This window comes from Cynocephalus volans, chromosome 6 (assembly GCF_027409185.1).
Source record: "Cynocephalus volans isolate mCynVol1 chromosome 6, mCynVol1.pri, whole genome shotgun sequence".
Taxonomy (NCBI): Eukaryota; Metazoa; Chordata; class Mammalia; order Dermoptera; family Cynocephalidae; genus Cynocephalus; species Cynocephalus volans.
Genome location: NC_084465.1, coordinates 74,882,208 through 74,902,917, shown reverse-complemented (window position 1 = coordinate 74,902,917; position 20,710 = coordinate 74,882,208). Strand labels below are relative to the sequence as shown.

General features: G+C 32.8%; 1 protein-coding gene across 5 annotated transcripts in view; it reads right to left on the bottom strand.

The window, feature by feature from the left end:
• Nucleotides 1-2,402: 2,402 nt before the first annotated feature.
• Nucleotides 2,403-20,710, bottom strand: part of PHF14 (PHD finger protein 14) — a 168,058-nt gene continuing 149,750 nt past the window's right edge. Inside the window, exons 18-20 of one of the 5 annotated variants that reach the window (XM_063099412.1) lie at nucleotides 15,114-15,178; nucleotides 3,042-3,094; nucleotides 2,482-2,521 (exon numbers count right to left, since the gene is read on the bottom strand). In XM_063099412.1, the coding sequence (XP_062955482.1) occupies nucleotides 3,082-3,094; nucleotides 15,114-15,178 (78 nt within the window). In that variant the 3' untranslated portion in view covers nucleotides 2,482-2,521; nucleotides 3,042-3,081. Of the gene's footprint in view, nucleotides 2,522-3,041; nucleotides 3,095-15,113; nucleotides 15,179-18,953; nucleotides 19,018-20,710 lie in introns of those variants that run through there. The other 4 variants (XM_063099411.1, XM_063099414.1, XM_063099413.1 and 1 more) reach the window with 4 other exon arrangements.

Here is a 20,710-nt window from a genome sequence, read left to right as displayed (position 1 = left end):
AGCAAGAACATCGCTATCTTCAAGCAGGGAAGAAAGCCCTCACTAGAAACCAAACCTGCCCGACCCTAATCTGAGACTTCCAGCTTTGAGACCTCTGAGAAAATAAATTTCTGTTGCTTAAGCCACTCAGCCTTGGATATTTGTTATGACCGCTTGGGCTGACTAATATCTAATATATGCTATATAATATAAAAAATACAATATGCATAATTTGATTCAAATATAGTGACTAGCTTAATCACAGTCACATAATAACCTTGTAGCAGTATAATACTTATACGTATGTACATAGAGCATGAAGGTATGGACCCTAAAAATTTTAATAATTCATACACAAAACTTTTCCTAAAAGAAATTTAAGGTGATTTTATTACTGACTGTCCTAAGCCAAGGGGTATGTATTTTTGAAAGACTTCCTAAAAAAAGGAAAACTGGGGTTTTAAATATTAAAGATATCACTTAAATATTCACAACGCCTTCAGGGTGGCTGAGTGTCACCATGCCTCTCACACTCAACAGCTTATTGTAGAAATACAAGTATTAAGATATGAGATGACAGTACACTAGTAACTGAATAAACAGTCTACTGAAAAATATGGCCAAAGACTTTGTAGAGAAGCAATAAGTGCTTTCATACTTGTCCCATCATAACTCAATGTAAAAATGATAAAGTGGGATTTTCACGTTGTGGAGTAAATTGAAGGGTAGTTATAATGGTTTTCACTTATTTCACTTAAACCAAAGTCTTCAAAATGAATTAAAGTGTAGTGAAGAAGTTGGAGAAGAGAAAGAACTGAAGGAGAGGCAGCAGGTGATGAATGAGGTGCTAAGAAAGACTGTATATTTTTAGGGAAGAAAGTGGATCAAAAGAGCGATGGTATTAATAGGTACTACACATTGATTACATGTGATATGCTGAGGTAAGATTGCTTGGGTTCGAACTCTTGTCTGCCAATTACAAGTTACATAACCACGGTTAATTTATTCCGCCATGTAAGCCTCCAATTCATCACTGGTAAAATAGGAAAAGCAATAGTACCTATCTTGTATGTTCACAGGAACAATTAAGAGGCATAATACATGCTAAACATTTAGCACAGTACCTGCACATAATAAATATGTAAGCTATGATATGAATCATATACTACTGCTGCTTTTCAAAAGCAACACTATGGATATAATCCCAATCTATGTGAATGCGGGTATTTTGAAATAGAATGTTGTGGGAAAAACTATCATATTAATTCTTGTATTTGCTTATTGCAGACTCTGAGTTGCTGTCTCAGCCCTTTCTTCAGCTTAAGATCATCGCTCCAAAATTCATCCAGGGAGTCCACTCTGTGGGCTATAGCTGTTTTCCTGATATCCATAGTCAGATTATTTAAGGCTATCTTTCAATGAATTGTCTATCTTACCTACTTGCAGTTTTCCCCCATGTCAGCCCACTGTATTATTACAGCTGCCAGCAACTGTCATACGTTTATTGAGTCTGTCAGATGCATGTGATAAAAATATGACTCCAGGGAAAATACACTGATTCCATTCCCACAGGGAGGAAGTTGCATGCTGGCATTCTCTTATAAGCCTCCCAAAGTTCTACCTTTCATTTTAAGAAACTTTGCCCTACATAAATCAAATATGCCAGAAACATTTGGCTCTGCAAATCACAAGCAGATTCATTGCTCCTGCTGTAGTTGGCAAATGGGCAGCTTGAAAATTAGAACTAGAGACAGTAAAATGACTGGTTACTGAGAACTCTGAAAAAATAGGAATTAAAGGGATTTTGGAAAATTTCTAATTCAAAGAAACACATATGGAAACTATTCTTTATATGTCTAGAAAGAGTGCATAGGGCTCTGCACATAGTAGGTCCTTAGTAAATATTGCATGAATTAAAAATCATGGCACTACTTCTGTCATAGAGAATGTTAAATTATCATTTCTTTTTAGTCTTTCCCTGCAATCCTAGCGTATCATGTGATATATAAGTTGATCAAATCAGAAAATATCTCATCTGTGGCACTGACTGGTTTTAAGTGTTTTTATGTGCAAGTGTTCCTTGTTCATTTTTGATTTTTGGTTTTCTTTATATTGATAATTGAAATTCTGTTAAGGACCTTGAAGAACACAACAGAGAGTAGTAAGAAGAAAAAAGACTTTCAGAATTTTCTTCCAGGTCACCCAGATGTGTTAACACTTAAGTTACAAATAAAAGAAAATTCTGTCTCTGCTCACAAATTTCAATTAAGAATTGTTTTCCTTTTAAAACCATTTTAAAGATCAAGATTTTAAGTAAAAGTTGAAATTGTTCCAAAACATATACAACTAGATCCTATTTCATTTTCAACAACTTTATTGAGAAATTTTGCAAATTAGTTTTTACAATTAGAAATTTTACCTGCTACTACATAAATTGCAAACTTTTCAAAACACTACAGAAAATCCTTTATTTCTTTGGATTTTTCTGATCCATGCTGAGCTCCTGAGATATATTTTTTCTTTCAGCTTCATTTTCATCTTCCTGTGAAATAAATTTAAGAAAACATTAAAATACAAACTTTAGGGCATTTTATCAGTTATATTTAATACATTTTTAACTGTACTTATCTGTAGAACTACAAACTACTGTGATTACAGTAACCCTACAGAAAAGGCTATAAACACAAACGGTAAAATTAAGTAACATTTAAATATTTACAGTGGGTGCTGTTTTACAGTACACACTGACTAAAATTTTTTGATATGTTTTTAAAAGCAACTGATCTTATCAATGTCCCCAAAATTACTTTTGAAAACCCCTGCCACTAGAAAGAGTTCTTTGTATGGGGTGAACCAGATATTTTTATTTTACTGTTTGATAAAAACCAATAAATTTAACTTCTAAGACACTTTATGTGCTCCAGCATGGCATTTTCTCCCATCTAGCATACTTTCTTGACAGGTCTGCCAATTTTTCAATTACTTGTACCACCATATGTTATCTGAAGATCAGTCAGGTCTAAAATGGGAAACATGGGCATGTCAGGCTGTAGAATGCTTACAATCTTCCACAGTTTCGATTCTAAGCGGTGGCCTCATAATTCACAGCAGGTTCCTGTGGAACATGGTGAATAAATGAAGTCACATCATAATGTCTGCTTCCATAGAAATGAAGTGCATCTTGTGTTCAATATTAAATGGTGACCTTCAAAGTATAAATAATGAGAGCCTGGAAAAATATTTCATCTTACAATTTGTAATCCATTTTATCATACATGCTTCTTCAGTAGTACCCAAGTACAAAGCAGTCCTGCTTTCCTAATACATCTGATTTATCACATAAGATCTTTCATTTTTATTAAACTCAAATAAAGGGCATTGTTTAACTCCTTACTGAGTTAATTAAAGCATGAGAAGCAATTTCTTAAGTATCTCTAGACAACAGTAATAATATCAGTATCATTGAAAACTTCACCATGCATCACTTTATCTGATAAAATCAAATTCAATGTAATTAAATTGTTGAGTTCTGCGTACTTAAGTAAATGCAATTCAAGGTGTGTGTGTGTGTGTGTGTGTGTGTGTGTGTGTGTGTGTGTGTGTGTGTGTGTATTTGTTTGCTATGAAAAACCACAACCCTTGCCTATATGACTGATGTGGAGAAACCTTCCTTAACATACTTTGTCTTTCTACAGTCAACAAAGTCTAAATCACAATACCAGGAAAGTAGAGAAACTATCAATATTATCAATCAATCTGAGTTATTATAGTTATAAAGGACACCAGGGATGGAGTTTTTGAATATCATTGGCAATGTAACTTTAATATATTTTTTCAAGCATAATAATCACTGTATATCATGTAATTTTTTCCCCCAATTTATTTCTAGTGAGTAGAGATATTCAATTATGCTCAACTGATTCTTGAAAATTCATTAATGAACAGGCAGTTTCCACTTTTAGACAAAAGTTCCTAAAGATTATACTTTAATTACATCCTAATAAAAAGAAAATCTTACTTTACATTTTCCACTATCTTCTTCAGGTGAGACACTGTCAGAAAGTGTTAAATCAGCATGTAAAGATAGCAAGAAATTCTTAGGTAGCATTGAATTTGTCAATATGTTCCTCAAGGCAGGGTTTTATCTTCTTTATCTTATATTCCTACCATTTAACAGGGCACACTTAGTATCTAGCTGGAATCCAATAAATGTTTTCTAAACTATGTAAAACAGTGGAGTAATAAATTAATAAAAGAGAGGTCTGCCTGAACTAATATGTAATTTGGAAAAGCATAATATCATTCCTTATCCAGTAGTCACATTTCCAGCAATCTTAACTTACTATAACAGCATTGAAAACAGAAATAAGCACCAATGTTTGAAGCAACATGAACCAGAATAGCCATTATCAAGCTCATATCCTTTAATCTGCAGAAGAATGGAGCCTTTATCACATAGTCTACTAAGTTTTCACACCAATGTGACTTCCTGGTTTAACAAGTTTGGTTATCTAGTTTTCCCTAGAAACCTTCAATGTTGCCCAAAGTCAAAACAGAAATGTAAAGGCTTAAAAATAACGCCAAGGACTAGGAAGTATCTATATACTTTGCTTTCATATTTAACCATGAATACAAACTATAGGACTACATTAAGAGAAATAAAATTTCCCAACTTCCATTAATTTGGATCTGGTTTAATATATGAATAAGATGCATGGAGATATGCTAGTAAATTAACATTCTTAATATAATGTCAATATTTTTCTTAGTAATAAGGATAGTTTATAAATGCATATCTCTTCTAACACTGCCTCCTGTTCTGAACAGGTTGATAACTGTTTCACACCTTTTTTTATGTTGAGGACTTGTCTTAAAATATCTTGCTTTTTTATGCTTTTAAATCACTTAAGACCTAATCTCTTTATTCCTTTATGTAAGGATAGCTGTGATCTAGATGTAGAAAAAGATTATGGAAGGATGGAAAAGGCATTCAACTCTAATTGCTGGAGTACAACATTAAATTTGCTGTGGTATAACATCATCAAAATAATAGTAATATATTTTATCATAAATAAAAGCATTAGAATTGATCCAATAAAGCTCCAGAGGGGACTTTTTTGGAAGTGCTAATTTGTGCTTTTAACACTAAAAGTCTGTTTTTTTGAGAACTTTATGTGCAGTTCAAGATTAATAAAATCATTAAAGCAGCTCAGGCAGCAAATCAAATATCATTGACAAATGACTGCATAATGAATAAAGCAGCAAAGAAAGGAAGCTTTTCACCAAAGCATTTCTTTACTATTAGATTTAAAGGCAAGCAAAAATTCCTTCTGATAGATGGCAATTTTTTTTCACTCTCTGCTAAGATAAGACATCTGTTTGTTCCCATTGAAAGAAGACCTTTGCTACAAGGATCATTTTCTTAGTGACAGCCTTGACAAGTTTGACATTTGTTTTATGAAATGTTCTGAAACAGCCAGCAAGAAAATGTAACCTTTGAGGCTACTGGAAAGCAGACAGGCTTACCTCTTAATGTTTAAACTTGTTAATTCATACTCCAGAAAAAATGTTGACTTATAACAACCCTGCAGATCTGCTAGTTATGTGTGGAATTTCAAGAAGGTGCCCTCATAATAATAATACCCATAAACCCAATACCTAAATGTGGTTCCTTAGCCTTCTTGCTCTTTTTGGAGTAAGGAGAATAATTTCTTGACACACATGGACCAACTAATAATGGTCTAATGCTCTAGGTGGCAGTGCGAGACTATAAGAGTTATTCTAACAGAAGAGAACTTAAAAACACTGCCATGTTAATCTAACCTAAATCTCTCTTACTAATGAATAAAACTTGCAAGATTATGTTTAAATGTTATTCAGCTTGTACCATCAATTTGGGATGAAGGAGCCCATTTGTTTTTCCTCATTTACAAATATGATTTAGTTCTCATAATAGTTCAAAGAATTGATGCCAATAAATAAAACCTATCCATCTTTCTTTTCCTTTCTTGTAAGAGGTAACCAACTCCAAACAATGGCTAATTATTTTATCACCTGGAATTTCTAGCTTAGGTAATATATGGACTCAAATTATAGTCTATGAGTATAGATGACTCTATATTTACCTCGTAGACTGCCAAATTTTAAATGATTTCTTTTAAAGTTAGGATTATACAAAGCGGCAACTTCCCCACTGTTCCTTTATATATTTAAAGATATAAAAGTACATTCATAGTAGAGAAACCTGGAAAATATCACCTAACCAAGTGATCAAGGTTAACATCACCAGTATTTACACCAATCCCTTGATATGATGCAGTAAAAAGAACACATTGCCTCTAGTCTCTGGTATCCTTCCTTATAAAGTATAATCTCAACCTAATCATGAGAAAACATCAGATAAACACTCTACAAAATAACAGAACAGCAGACATCAAAAGTGTCAAGGTCATGAATGACAAGACTTCGAGCTATCACAGATTGGGAGACGAAGGGGACATGATAACTAAGTGCAGAGTGGTATCCTGGACAATAACAAGGACATTAGTGGGAAAACTGGTAAAATTTGAATATGATCCATAGAATAATTATCATCTTGATGTTAATTTCCTGGTTTCAGTAATTGTGCTATGGTTATATAAGATGGTAACTCTACAGAACACTGGATGAAGGGCAAATGGGAATTCTCTGTACTATTTTTGCAACTTTTCTGTAAGTTTAAAAATATTTCAAAGTAAAAAGATTAAAAAAAAGAAAAGAAAAATGACTACTTAATGAAAGTTTGCTAAATTAAAGCAAGTAAAATGTAAGGGCAAAGATTTTACAAGAAAAAATTCAAGGCATTGAACTATACAGCTAAAATAAATCGCTTTCCATCATTCTACTTTAAACTCCTTTTTTTTGACCGGTAAGGGGATCGTAACCTTCGGCACGGTGTGGTCTGCACCATGCTCAGCCAGTGAGCACACCGGCCATCCCTATATAGGATCCGAACCCGCGGCCTCGGGGCTAACAGCGCTGCACTCTCCCGAGTGAGCCCCGGGGTCGGCCCTTAAATTCCTTTCTTAAGTACCTAAAATATTCATAATGGTGATATGATTGATTTTTATTTTCTTGTCTGTGCTTTCCTGTATTTTTTTACTTTTCTACTCTGAGCACAGATTATTTTCACAATAAAAAAACCTAAGCTTTCTTTTATTAAGTATCTTTATAATCTGGCCATATAAACTACTTTCAGAAATAAGTAAGAATGACAGGAGCCTATGTTTACGAGGAGAATGATGTCAGTAGTTTTTACTTTCCCACATTTGCTACTCACAGTGGGCAAAGACACATGGTGGTACAACAGTAAAATGCAGTGAGAAAGTACAGACAAGCACTAACATAAAATGCTTCTATTTTCCTATATTTTCTTCAGATTTTAAGTATTCCCTTTGACTAATCAGAGAAGAAATAACTATTGTAACTGGACTCAAATTAACAGTCAAAACTATCTGTATGCTTTAATAATGGTCCTTTTTACTGGAAATGTAAATACTTACAGCTTTTAGGGGAAAATATGTAGAAACATTCAACTTGTTCTAATTGTTGGTAGTTATAGAACAAGTGCGGAAAAGCAATATAAAATATATTGTTTCAATGTGTGATCAAAAACTACCTTCTTTTATTCATTTAAAACATACAGTAGATAGTACTCTCAACAGCATTTAAGACTGTGCTTTTAATACAGGAAATATGCTAGTGCTGCACAATGAGGAAAAAATTTATCTTAATAACTGGAAAAATACTGATGATAATGAAAATGTTTTAGGCAAAATGAACACGCTACATGCTTCAGACTAAAATTAATTAGAGTTTTTAATGTCTTACAACTCCACTATAATTCTTTAAATGGTGCATTTACTTCATAGTAATAAACACTTGGATCATTAAGTAAAGTGCAAAATGTGTGTGATGTGCTACATTTAACAACCTTTGGCCCTTTTTTTCTGTACTTCTGCATTCAGTTTTCCAATGCATTGAATAAGCAATTGAAGACCACAATTAAATTTCCTGACTTTGCATATTTGAGATTCTTATTTCATTTAATACAAAAGGCAATTAATCTACCATTTTACAACTGAATTCCAACTTTAGTGGGCCATGATAGATACTGAAATGAACTTACAAGAAATGCTTAATTAAATTTACTATAAAAAGTATAAGAAAAAATTTTAATGCCAGAAGTTGCATATTTAATTAGAAGTTCTAAGTTTATATTATAAAATCAAAGTAACTTGGGGCATTCTTGGTAAATCCAGCTCAAACACATATGTCATTAACTAGAATGGAGCTATTTTCTAAATTTTTACCTTTTTTTGCTACTTAATGATTCAAACAAAAAACAGTTAATCAAAGGAATCTACCTTTAATATTACAAAATCATATCCCTTAACAGCAAATAAGAATACAAAAAGGGCAGTAATGAGTTCCTAATTTCAAGTATGAAAATACATGAATAACTATTTCTTTGTGTGAGCAATGACTCTCTCTCTAATTCATGATTCTGGAGCAGATCTAATGGAGTAAGTTAGCTTTTCTAAGTCTTAAGCTCTTCCTGTCACTTCTTATTTCTTTGTGGTGGCTTTTGGTAGCAAAATGGGTCAGTTAAAAATGAGACTGTGGATTTCCCACATATGATATGAAACCAAGAGAAAAATCACATCAACCTAGAAAGAAAGATCCTCAGAATTGGCACGGCATCAAAAGAGGGCATATTTGCACTAAAGGAAATGAAAAACAGTGAGTGGACAGTGAGAGACTTGTAAATTAAATAGCATAAAAGAAAGAAAATGAAATGAATGATGGATAGTAAGTGTGAGTTAGGGTAGACTCAATGAGCATAAACCCATTCTGTAACTTTATATCTTCCCATAAACATGAAAAAGCGTAAATTTTATAATGCAAATTTTTAGGTGTTTAGTTTAAGATATAGTTCTAATCTGCAGGGGCTAAGAATACTATAATAGTCTTTTCTTCTTCTGACAAATGAGTTCTTGTATAAGTATGTTTGATAATCCCTAAGGAGCTTATGTTCCTGAAGACTGAAAATTCTCCTCCTCTAGCAGATTTATAATATCCAGGAAATAAGCATGGAAGTGTATGCTAGAAATCCACATTAGAGGCCCATATATTGGTAACTTTCCTTCAATTATAACATTTTTGGTTTAAAAGATATTACCTGCTTTTGAAGTATTTAGGTTTATAAGTTGGTGTATAGTCAGCACTGATTATAGAAAAAAACAAAAACAAAACCCTTCCTCAAATTTCACAATGGGTCGACATAAATGTATTTTCAAATGAGGATAGCATTATGTTCAATATACATTAATTAAAAGTTTACAGGATACTAAGACATGATATTTGAAGAAGTTCTTTAGAAAATATTTTACACAAATCATTTCCTACTTGTTGAATGTAACATTTCAAAAATCCCAAATGTGCTAATATTTAAAGATGGTACACATAAACTTCTACTTTTCCCACAGGTACTCAAGGAGAACAGACATTTCTAAACTCATGTTGTTTTTCTTTTTTGCCCTATCTACACTTGCAGGTTTAAATTTCCATGAGTTTAAAAATTCTACCAAATTAAAATGAGGCAAAAATAATGTTAAAAATGTTCAAGATAGGCAAGGTCACTACAGTTCCATAGCCAAGAGATTTCTCAGGTTGGATAAAAATCAGTTGATACTTATATGTAACATATATTATTTATTCATTAATATAAGCAACAATCATGATGCTGGAATTGGCCATTGTGAAAGTAGTGCCTTCTTTAATAGGATGTGACAGCATTTTGTTTATCCTTCATTGGACAATGAGGATTTTAATGCAACACAGACTGAAAAGGCACTACAGGTATTTAACATTTTTTTGCTTAGTCAGGCCTTAAGGTTAATTTTTACCCAAACTGACTTCTATATTGCCATTAGGAAAATCATAATCATAATATTTGGACATTTTAATTTATACCACAATAAAAAATAACAGAAAATACTGAGAATATAATTTTACATTTCCTTTGCTGAGTCTTTATGTTCTAAACAAAGAATAGTTATAGCTCATATTACTGTCAAAGAAAAACTGAATTTATATAGATGGTAATATAACAATCAATACTATTTTAGGATAGAAGATATTCAAAAAGTAAAAGGTAACACAAACTCCCTTAATGAAAATGATATTATTTACATAATAATTTGACTTTACTGAATCAAATGTATAAGATGCAAAGTGAAAACTGTTATTTGCATTAAGATACAATGTAGACTGATTTAAAGTATTCCAATACTTAAAATTCTTTTAATATTATTACTTCTGAGGCTAGATAAACTGTAAATATTTTAAGTTGACAATTTTCAGACTAAGAAACAACTTAGTATCTAAATAATAAAATGTCTATATAACAGATTTTTGATTAGGAAATTTACAAACTGTCTCAATTTAAGATGTCTTTAATGTACAATACCTTGTTAAACAGGAAGCTGTCAAGATACGCATCTCAAAAGCCACCTCAAATTAAAAGATGGACTTCAGAGACCAATCTGAAAGCAAGTATGATATGTATGGGGAATTTCTCTCATTCTCTTATTATTAAAGTTGAAAGAATCCTAAGAGATCTTATCTAACCACCCATTTATGTATGAAAATACTGACCACCCGACTGACAAAAACACGAAATCAATTTCTTCACCAGATTCTTAAAACTACCTAGTGACTCAGAAATAAAATAAACAACTCCCCAAACTGTCTTCTAAACTTAAAAGAAAAGTAGTAACTTTAAAGTACAGAACGCTGACAAGCACCACCTTATCTGATTTGATCAAGATTAACAACACTAGTAATACATATTGACATCATATTCCCCTGATGCAGTGCTCTGAGAAGTGACATCACCTCTGGTCTGTGGTAAACTTCTGTGTAATGCACAACTTCAATCTAATCATGACAAAATATCAAACAAACTCAAATTAAGGGACATTCTACAAAATAACTGAGTAGTAATCTTTGAAAGTGTCAAGATCATAAAAGGCAAGAAAAGAAATGGACCTGCCATGGACTGAAAGAAATTAAGGAGACATGATGATGAAATAGAATAGGAAATCCTGGATGGGGTTCCAGGCCAAAAAAAAAAAAAAAGGCACTAATGGCAAAACTGGTCAAATCCAAACAAATTCTATAGGTTATTTAATAGTACTGTACTCAGGTTAACTTCTTAGGTTTGATAATTGTTCTGTGTTTATATACAATGTTAACATAAGGAGAAACTAGGTTAAGGGTATATCAGAACTCTCCATACTATTTTTTAAACTCTTTCAAAATTTAAAGTTATCTTAACATAAAAAATAAAAAAGTTGTTAGATGACTTAGAAATAAGTATACTTTGGTTTCAAGTACTATAAAGTTACCTACCAAAATAATATGCAGAGGTAGTCAGAGTTATGGATAATGAGGTTTTGGCATTTCTATGATATGAACCGCTCATTATGTACTCCACACTATAAATCAGTATTTACTACCTGGTAGTAAAATCATACAGTCATTCAGTAACTTTGAGTGATGTTTCACAACTGAATCTCATTGTCATGTTTTTTGGATTCATGTAGTTTAAGAACTATTAGAACAAGATTCAATCGTAATATGATAAGATACAACAGAATTGGTTTTTTATTTTTTCAATTGTAGTTTCTTTGGGTAGCAGATGTTCTTATTAATGCTGGCATTTTATTTCAGTTCCTTTAATCCGGGGTTTCAAAATGATATCTGACTATTATCTAGAAGAAAAGTACTTTTGCTCAACGAAAGAAATTTCTACATGGTAGCATCATTTGATCTAGGACTGACGTAACTGCATATAAAATGTCAAAACAAAGTGAAAATGTTAGGCAACCAACACCTACAGAACCACTTTGCTTTTTTTGTTTTTTCCCTTGGTAACCCACTGACAGAGGTGATTGCATTGATCAAATAATTTTTCTATTTTACAAGAGTCTGGAATACAATTTGTACACTGATTCACATTAAACTTTTTTAGGTATTAACTCTTGAAGTAAGTTCTATTCCTAGAATCCTTCCTTTCTTCCTCCCACAAAAATTTATTGCATAATGATTGTGTGCCAGATATTGGGCAAGGTGTTGGAGATAACAAAGAAGAATAAAATGTCTTATTGCTTAGAGGATCTCATGCTCCAATGTGGTAGAAAGGCAAGCAAATAATTACAATGCAATGACAAAGTATATAATAAAGTACATTAGGTATACAAACGTGGTAAAGAAAATTCAACCACAATATATGAGAGTTTGTTTTTTTTAATGATTAGTATTATATGGAGTTGGGCTATGACATTAAAATAATATACCTTTCCTCATGCCCAAAAAGATTAATATTGTGAATCTTTAAAACAAATACTTCTCAATGTAACTTACACTGCCTCTTTTATTAAGATAAACTCAACATCAAGGATGACACATTTCAGAAATAAACTTCTATTTAGAAAGTGAATTTTTAAAACTTTACTCCCAACTGAACAGATTAAGATGCCTCAAATATCCTTATTTCAAGTTGAATGCTATTTTCCCCAGAGTGAACCCATTAATCTTCATATTTTTTTAGAAATTAATAGCTCATGAGACATCCAAGTAACACATTTCCTATGGCACATTAATTTTTCAGGAATTAAAAAAGTTGATTTTGCTTCAAGAAAAGTTAAAAATACTACTTTAGAAAATTCCATACAAAAATATTCCCCAGTAGTGGCACTTTATAATCAGTGTCAAAAATAGATTCTCTCTTAACTACCGTACTTTGCTTTTCTTTAAAAAAATGATTAAATGTTTTAAACTGTTTGCTTTAAACTGTTGCCATAATGAAAACCATCTATCGGTATGTACTTAAGTGACTAACAAAAGCAGGTCACTGGAAAATATCAAATCACTTGTAAGTTTATCTGAAAATGCACTTATGTAACCAATGATTTATATGGCCAATTAATTAATTCTATAAGTAAAAAGTATTTCCCAATAATTCATAATCTGGATATAGGACACTAGAATAAATATGTTTTCATACTATGACATTTTCAAATACCCCATTTAAAAAAGATATACAGCAAGTATATAAGCCATCCATCCATTCCTCCCTGAGTATCAATTATGTGTTAGACACTCTATTGGGTGCTAAAAAAAAAAAAAGAAACCCAAAAAGCTGTGATATATATAAGAGAGACATAGTCCCTGACTTAAGGAGCTTACAGTCTGTAACTAAAATGATTACTTGAGTAACTATACCACTGTAATTATGATAAGTTCAATAAAAGAAAAATATAGTGTTATGAGAGTTTTAGTAGAAGGACCTTAAAGTTTCAGGGAAGTGCTCCACCCTCCAGAAAATGACTAATACACTGAGACCTGAAGGATAAGAAGGAAAAGAATACAGGGAAGAATATTCTAAGTAGTAGACAAAACAGTGAGAAAGTTAAGGTCAGTTGAAGCCCAGTGACAGAGAGGAAAGTAGTGGGAAATGACATGGAAACGGAGGCCACATTGCTTTTTTCTGGTTCTAGCATTACAACAATGCTCAATGGCTGGTTACTTTAGATATATTTTATATTTGTTTAAAGGAAACTTGGGCATTGTGGTTGGTGACTGTCAAACCTAGACTCAAACCACAACTTTGATACACACACTATCCAAAACTACTTTGAAGAAATCATTTAACCTATCTGGACCTCACTTTTCTCATCTATAAAACAGTAATAACTATTTCTGATGGCTAAAGGTATTAAATGAAATAAAATGTTAGGAGCTTAGCACAAATACTGGCCCACAGGAAGCACAAATTATTCTATTCCCTCCTCTTTACAGGCTTAACTTTATGACAAGTTTTAATCATCAATGGCCTACTGATAAGCAGGTAGGCAGTAGGGATCTTCTTCAAAAACAGTGCTTTCTCATTATATTGAATAGAACCCAATTCCATCTTCTCTTTAATTTCTGGATCTTGCAATTTCAATGGTTTGTATTACAACATAATTGTTTGTATTACTCAAAGATAGCAAGAGTAAATTAAAAAATAAGTTAGTAGTGTGAATGATTATGCTCAAAGGTATTCATTTATAAATTACACTTAGGGAAGGGCTAATAATTAAATAACTCCTTTAAAAATCACACCATGGTACGACAAGCAAACAGAAAGGACATTCTTGGGAGGGAGGGGGGAGAGGGAGGAGGGAGGGAGGTTTCGGTAATGGGCCACAATAATCAACGACATTGTATAATGACAAAATAAAATAAAATTTGGAAGAATAAAAAAACAACAACTATAAAAAATAAATAAATAAATAAATAAATAAATAAAAGAAAAATAAAAAATAAAAAAATAAAAATCACACCATGGGCCTATGATTAGCATTTCTGACTGAAGTTCCTCCCAGAGTTCCCTTACAGTTTGCATAATGTTGTCACTCAAGATGAATGTAAACTAATGTTTTTTTCTCCCTGAATAAAGCAACAATCTTATTGTGGTGGTCCAATTGAAATGAAAACAATCTTGGCAATCTAGGTAGGATCAACATACACAAACAATAAATAATGATTTGGTGTAAAATTAGAAAAATACAGTTTACTGAATTGACTTAAGATCCTTTTAAAGATATAGTTGCTCAAAAGAATAGGCTATAATCTTACAGATACAAAGAATTCTTAGATTTTTGGAAATACTGAATATTGGAGTTGGAAGATAAAATGAAAGTAATGTAATTCATCTTTCTGAAGTAATATTTAAATTTTGTTTTACTTTTACATATGTAAATGTACAGATACGACTCAAATGGATGTAACGTTTTAAATTGAGGAAGTCTATATAAATATATGGCAAATGTCATTTTTCCTTATTATAAATATAATAGTAATTATTAACTAAATAGTCCAAATCACAGGAACTTCATTGTTATATAAATTCCATATAAATAACCTGGTCAAATCTCTTAGTTTCTTTCAAATGTGTTTGACTATTGTATTAGTCCGTTTTTGTTGCTTATAACAAAATATGTGGAACTGAGTAACTTATGAAGAAAATGAAATTTACTGCTTACAGTTTCTGAGTCTGGGAAGTCCAAAGTCCATCTGGTGCTGGCGACAGTGACCCAGGGGTCTCACACTGTAAGATGGTGGAAGCAGAGAAAACAGAGAGAGAGAGAGCGAGACAGACCCTCCTCTCTCTTCTTTTAGAGCCCTCAGAACCATACCCTGACCACCATTTTTAATCCATTCACTACAGCATGGTCCAACAATCCAATCACCTCTTCAAGGCTCCACTTCTCAATTACCATAATAGGATTTCCCACCCTCTTAACAGTCACAGTGGTGACCAAGTTTCTAATACATACAACTTGGGGGACACAATTCAAGCTTCAGGGAGTTTTGGGGGAACATAATTCAATCCACTACAACTATCATTATCAGAGTAGACACTATTGGAGACATGAACTGATTCATGTACAGAAGCCTACTGGAGAGATTCTGGGAAAGTACTCCCCATTATGAGAAAAATAACCTAAGATGGGGATCACTTCCATTGGCCTCTAGGTAGTATCACATGAAATATGTGGAGTCTCTGTAGCCATCCTGTGACTCTGGGGAACAAGCCTAAGGTTAAAAGTCAACACATTGATAATGTCAGAACACACAAAGTCTTCTTTAATTAATTTAACCCTATAACCACTTAATCTTCTCAATTCTGAATATACAAGGTATGAAATGTTAAAAGCAGCTGAGTCTTCTCTTAATTAAAAAATTCTTACCAATCCAACATTGGCATTTTTCTTAAATTTCTTATTCTACTTCTTTGAGTTGTTCCCTTATCTTTTATTTCTTTTAACTTCACTTTAATGGATGTCCTTAGAACTCTGCTGTCCCCTTTGATAGGCTTATCTGGAGATGACCCTGCTGTCCTTTGATAACCTTTATCTGGAGATGACATCTAGCTTATGATGATCACTCTATATTTTCAGTCATGACATCTATACCAAGCTTTAAGCTCATATATCCAACTGCTACTTGATGTCTCCATTGAACTTTTAATAGGGACCTCAAACACACCATGTACAAAACTCTTGCTTCTCCTCCTCTAACCTGCCAACCCACCCTCCCCCAGCCCCAAGCCATAAGGCCTCTCTTGCTTTGTAACACCCAATTGTTCAAACACAAAATTTTTAAATGCTTCCTAAATACCAAGTATTTACAAGCAAGATATGTAATTCACACAAAAGCCAGGCAAGATAAGTATTATCATAAGTATTACCACTTTCTATTGAGGATTCATGACATTAAGAAACTGCTCTTGGTCACACATCTAAAAATATCAGAGGTGCTGGAATTCAAACTCAGCTCTGATTCCAAAGAGTATTTTCTTTTCAATATATCATGATTGCAATTAGAATCGCTCACTATCAACATATTTTAAAAGTTTCATATATTTTTCCAAAATAATTCAATTTTTGCTCAATGGATATTGACAAAATTGATTACTTAGTTGTCCAAAAAAGGTCCTAAGCCTATTTTGTAGAGCTGATCAAAAAGCAATCCTCAAATCCAGAACAATTTCGCTCCTTGAAGATTATTTATAAAAATTTTGACAAATATAACAACTGTTTTTTGTGGATTTTCCAAGTATTCTGATAATATTTAGGATTTGCTGTGACATTTTTCCTAAATCTCATACGGAAATAGGAGAGGAAAAAATAGTATATGGAAAAATGTTGCAAGGATCAGCTTCTGAGCAATATAAAATTCTGTCATTACCTTAAGAGGGCTGATATTATGTCCTAAAATAAGCTCATATAAAGAGAATTTATTATCGGAGTCTACGGCATTCTCACTTCTTTGACAGCTACTAGCAGAAAAGCTTACTTTCCAAGCAAAAAAGCCAAAAAAGCAAACAAAAAAACCCCTCTATTTGTAAGAATCATAAGCCTCTACAGAGCCAGGTACATACAGGACTCCTGGAGCTCTTGAGAGTTCAAACTCAAGGGTCTTAAACTCTAACACAACGCTATAGTTAAAAAAATTAAGTTATAAATTTAAATACATAAAAAAGAGGAAATATACAAAAGTTAATGATTTCATGGCAACATTACGTGGAAACCACATTGTTCAATCAAAAATACGTTAAATGTTTAGAAAGTGCTATTTTTCATAATGTTTGACAATTACTCAGGAAATTTAAATTCATAACTCTCCATTGCATTATGACAGGATTTTTAAAAGATTTTAATTTGCTTTTATTCTTTTTTAAATTACTGGTATATCTTTTATCATAGAAAATACACAGAGAGAATTTGGCTCTTCCAATTTTCTTTTAAATTAGAGAATATACTGTATATGAATGTTTATGTACTTCAAACTGTCACCACTGTTTGAAATGTCCTGTTGACACAGAATCTCAAAAGACTGATTAAAGCAGGATTACAACTGAGCAACAGCAGACATTTGAGACTGTGTTACCATTTTGTACCCTTTGAATTTAGATAGCCTGACTCAACACACAAGTGGTATATCCCATAATTAATTTGTGTTATATGTTTCATACACACCACAAGCAGCAACATAGACATGTAATACTATGTTGATTTCTAGAAAGGTTCACATAAAGCTTGGCAACATTATACGCCTATTTAAGCTTTACTTAAAAAAAAATAATGATTATATGAAAAAATGAGGAGAAAGAATAAGAAAAACTAATGAAAAATCCCTCTCCTTTTTACCCCTCTCCCTTCCTTCTTTCTTATTTTTATTCATTCAACAATTATTTAGTGAATACCTACACTGTGCCATATGTGTAGGATAGAGAGAGAATAAACAGAGCTGATGTCTGCTCTCAAGAAAATTATACATTTGAAAGACAAATGTGTGTTTGATTTATGCCTATCTTCTTTATACCCAACAAACACAGACACCTCCACATTTCAGCAAATTAAATTATTTTGTTATGAAGTGTTGCAAGCATAGCAATAATAGTAATCACAACTTCCTATTCATAACACTTATACTAGCCCTCTGGATGTTCCTTCCTCATCCCACTCCCCTCCCTTCCTTCTTACCAGATACGACCAATTCAATGAGTTAGACATTAATCACTCTCCTGGCATCTTTTATACTTTCACATTTTAAATGAATGGTATCATACTACGTATATCTTTTGCAACTTGCACTTTATTTTCAAAATTAAATTTATCTATGTTATACCTTCTTAATATAACATACATATTTTCAGCTCAAAATTTGGCATCATACACTAGAACATTCTGACTAAAGTGCAAGGTGATAATAAATATATCACTATTATTTAATCTTGTTTTGGAGATATTAGTCATCATAACAAGAAAAGTGAAAGATATGAAGTATAAAATTGTAAAAGGAGGTAAAACCATTCCTGTTTGTTGCATGATTAGAAAATGTCAAGAGAATCAATTGAAACACTGTTATAAGAGAATTCAGTAAGAACCTTTATTGTCAGGCCTTAAAAACTAACGCCACCTTAAGTGACATTACAAGTGGATTAACGCGGCAGCCTAAGAAGGCGCCGGGAGGAAGTAGGGTGGGAGTGTCTGTGGGAACCTTGCCTTAGCCCTTATTGGCCAAATACGCGCTTCTGCGCTGGAGGTTGCAATAGCTAGGCATTGAGACAGGATGCATGCGCTCTTGACCTTTAAGCTGATAAGCTTATGTAAAAAACCTCCCTTCCCCATTTGCCTTTAAAAGCAAGTGCTTGTGTGATAATAAACGGAACTGCTCGACAGAACCCCCGCCACATCTGAGTGTCCTTTAACCGGGCTGGGTTGGGGCCGGCGGTGTGCTCACCTCTCTTCACAGCTCTCTTCCCCCGTCTCCTTCCAAAGGGGACAGAAGGGAAAGAGGAATCCCGGGCCATTCGCTCGTCCACCAGAAGGAACGAGGCTAGGGCTGTTCGGGTCAGCCAGCGGCGGACCTGACACTCTACTGATAATATGAGGAAAATCAATGGTAGGTAACAATGAAACTATAAATTATTCAAACAACGTTTAAATTCTTTATCAGTACTCTTTTAATTATCTTCCTAAATTTCAAGACTGATTAAAGCAGAAATACTGCCCACTATGTATAATTCCAGAAAGAGCAAATTGATATATTAAATAAGTAATTCACATTCGAAAGGTGAACTACATGCCAAGATAAATCACAAGATATTTTCAACATATTTCTTTTCTAGACTACTCTTTTCTAGAGCCATAAGATTTTAGAGCTAGAAGGTACCTTATTTGAAGATCATTTCATCCATTCTTTCTACTCTGTAGATAGAGAAGGCATTTTCAAGAGTGTATAACTTACTTTTCCAGAGTTGGGCAGCTAATGGTAGAGTTGGAATCAGAATTCATGTCTCCTCAACAGCAGTCTGGAACTGTCTGCCATGATGGGACAGTACTGACTTACTGACCATAATGAGTCAATCTGATTTTATATCAAATGATGGCAAATACAGCTTGTACAAAAAAAAAAAAAAAAGTATGTGTGTGTGTATCCTATAAATTGAATTGATATTGAAAAACAATTGTGATGTTCAAATGTCTACATAAGCACAGCAGAAAATGCATAGGTTTTGGTGTCAGACAAACCTACTTGAATCCTGCTTTAACACTGATTGTTGATGTAACCTTGGAAAAGGTATGACTCATACAGTCTGTTTCCTGACCTGTAAGATGAAAAAAAAAAAACAACAAAAAACCCCCCCCAAAACCCAACCTCAAAGAATGACTTTGGGTTTAAACCAAAAAATATATAATTATGTATACAAATTATTTTAGCAAAAATATTTATAACATAGTAGATACTCAAAATAATGTTAGCTATTACTATTATTATTGTAAAGTTTAACATATATTAATATATTTCCAAAAATTGTGGTCCAAAGTTGAGCTCAGATGCACATGGTTGTAGAAAGGGCTTTTTCTTTTAACCAGAATAAAAATGATCATTTTTGCTTCCTTTTCTAAAATACTACCTTAGTCTTTCAATACAAATGATAATTGCTATATTAAGCTTATAATATATGTATTTTCTATTTGTTTCTTAATCTACAAATATGTGAATGTCTACTATGTGCCAGGTTCTGTTTTAGGAGACAAGGAAACAGAAGTGAGCAACAGCATATGTTTGTTCTCATGGACCTTAAAATCCAATACGGAGAAACAGGCAATAAACTGTTAACAGATAAATAATTTCATATTTTGGCACACTTTTTCTTAGGCAAGGTATTCAGGGAAGCCCCTCTATAAAAGAGGTGACATTTGAACTGAGAAATAAATGACTTCAAGGAGCCAGTCATGTTTCAAGAAAGAGGGGATGCATAACTATTGAGTTTGACAAGAAAGAGATTGTAAGTGACCTTAACAAGAATCACTTTATTGGAGTAATAAGGATCAAGGCCTGGCTGAAATAGTTTAAAGAGGGAATGAGAGATGCTATTTTGCACTTCACCCTTCCTCCTTAATTACAGGAACATGGCTGTAGTAACTGAAGCTATAGCAGCCGTCTTTGAATCATAATGGAAAGACACACACACAAAAAAATCACAGTAAAATCATTCCTGATGGCCTTGAGCTGCTGACAATACTATCTCTGGGTATTCTGTTAAGTGTTATATTTTGTATCTCCT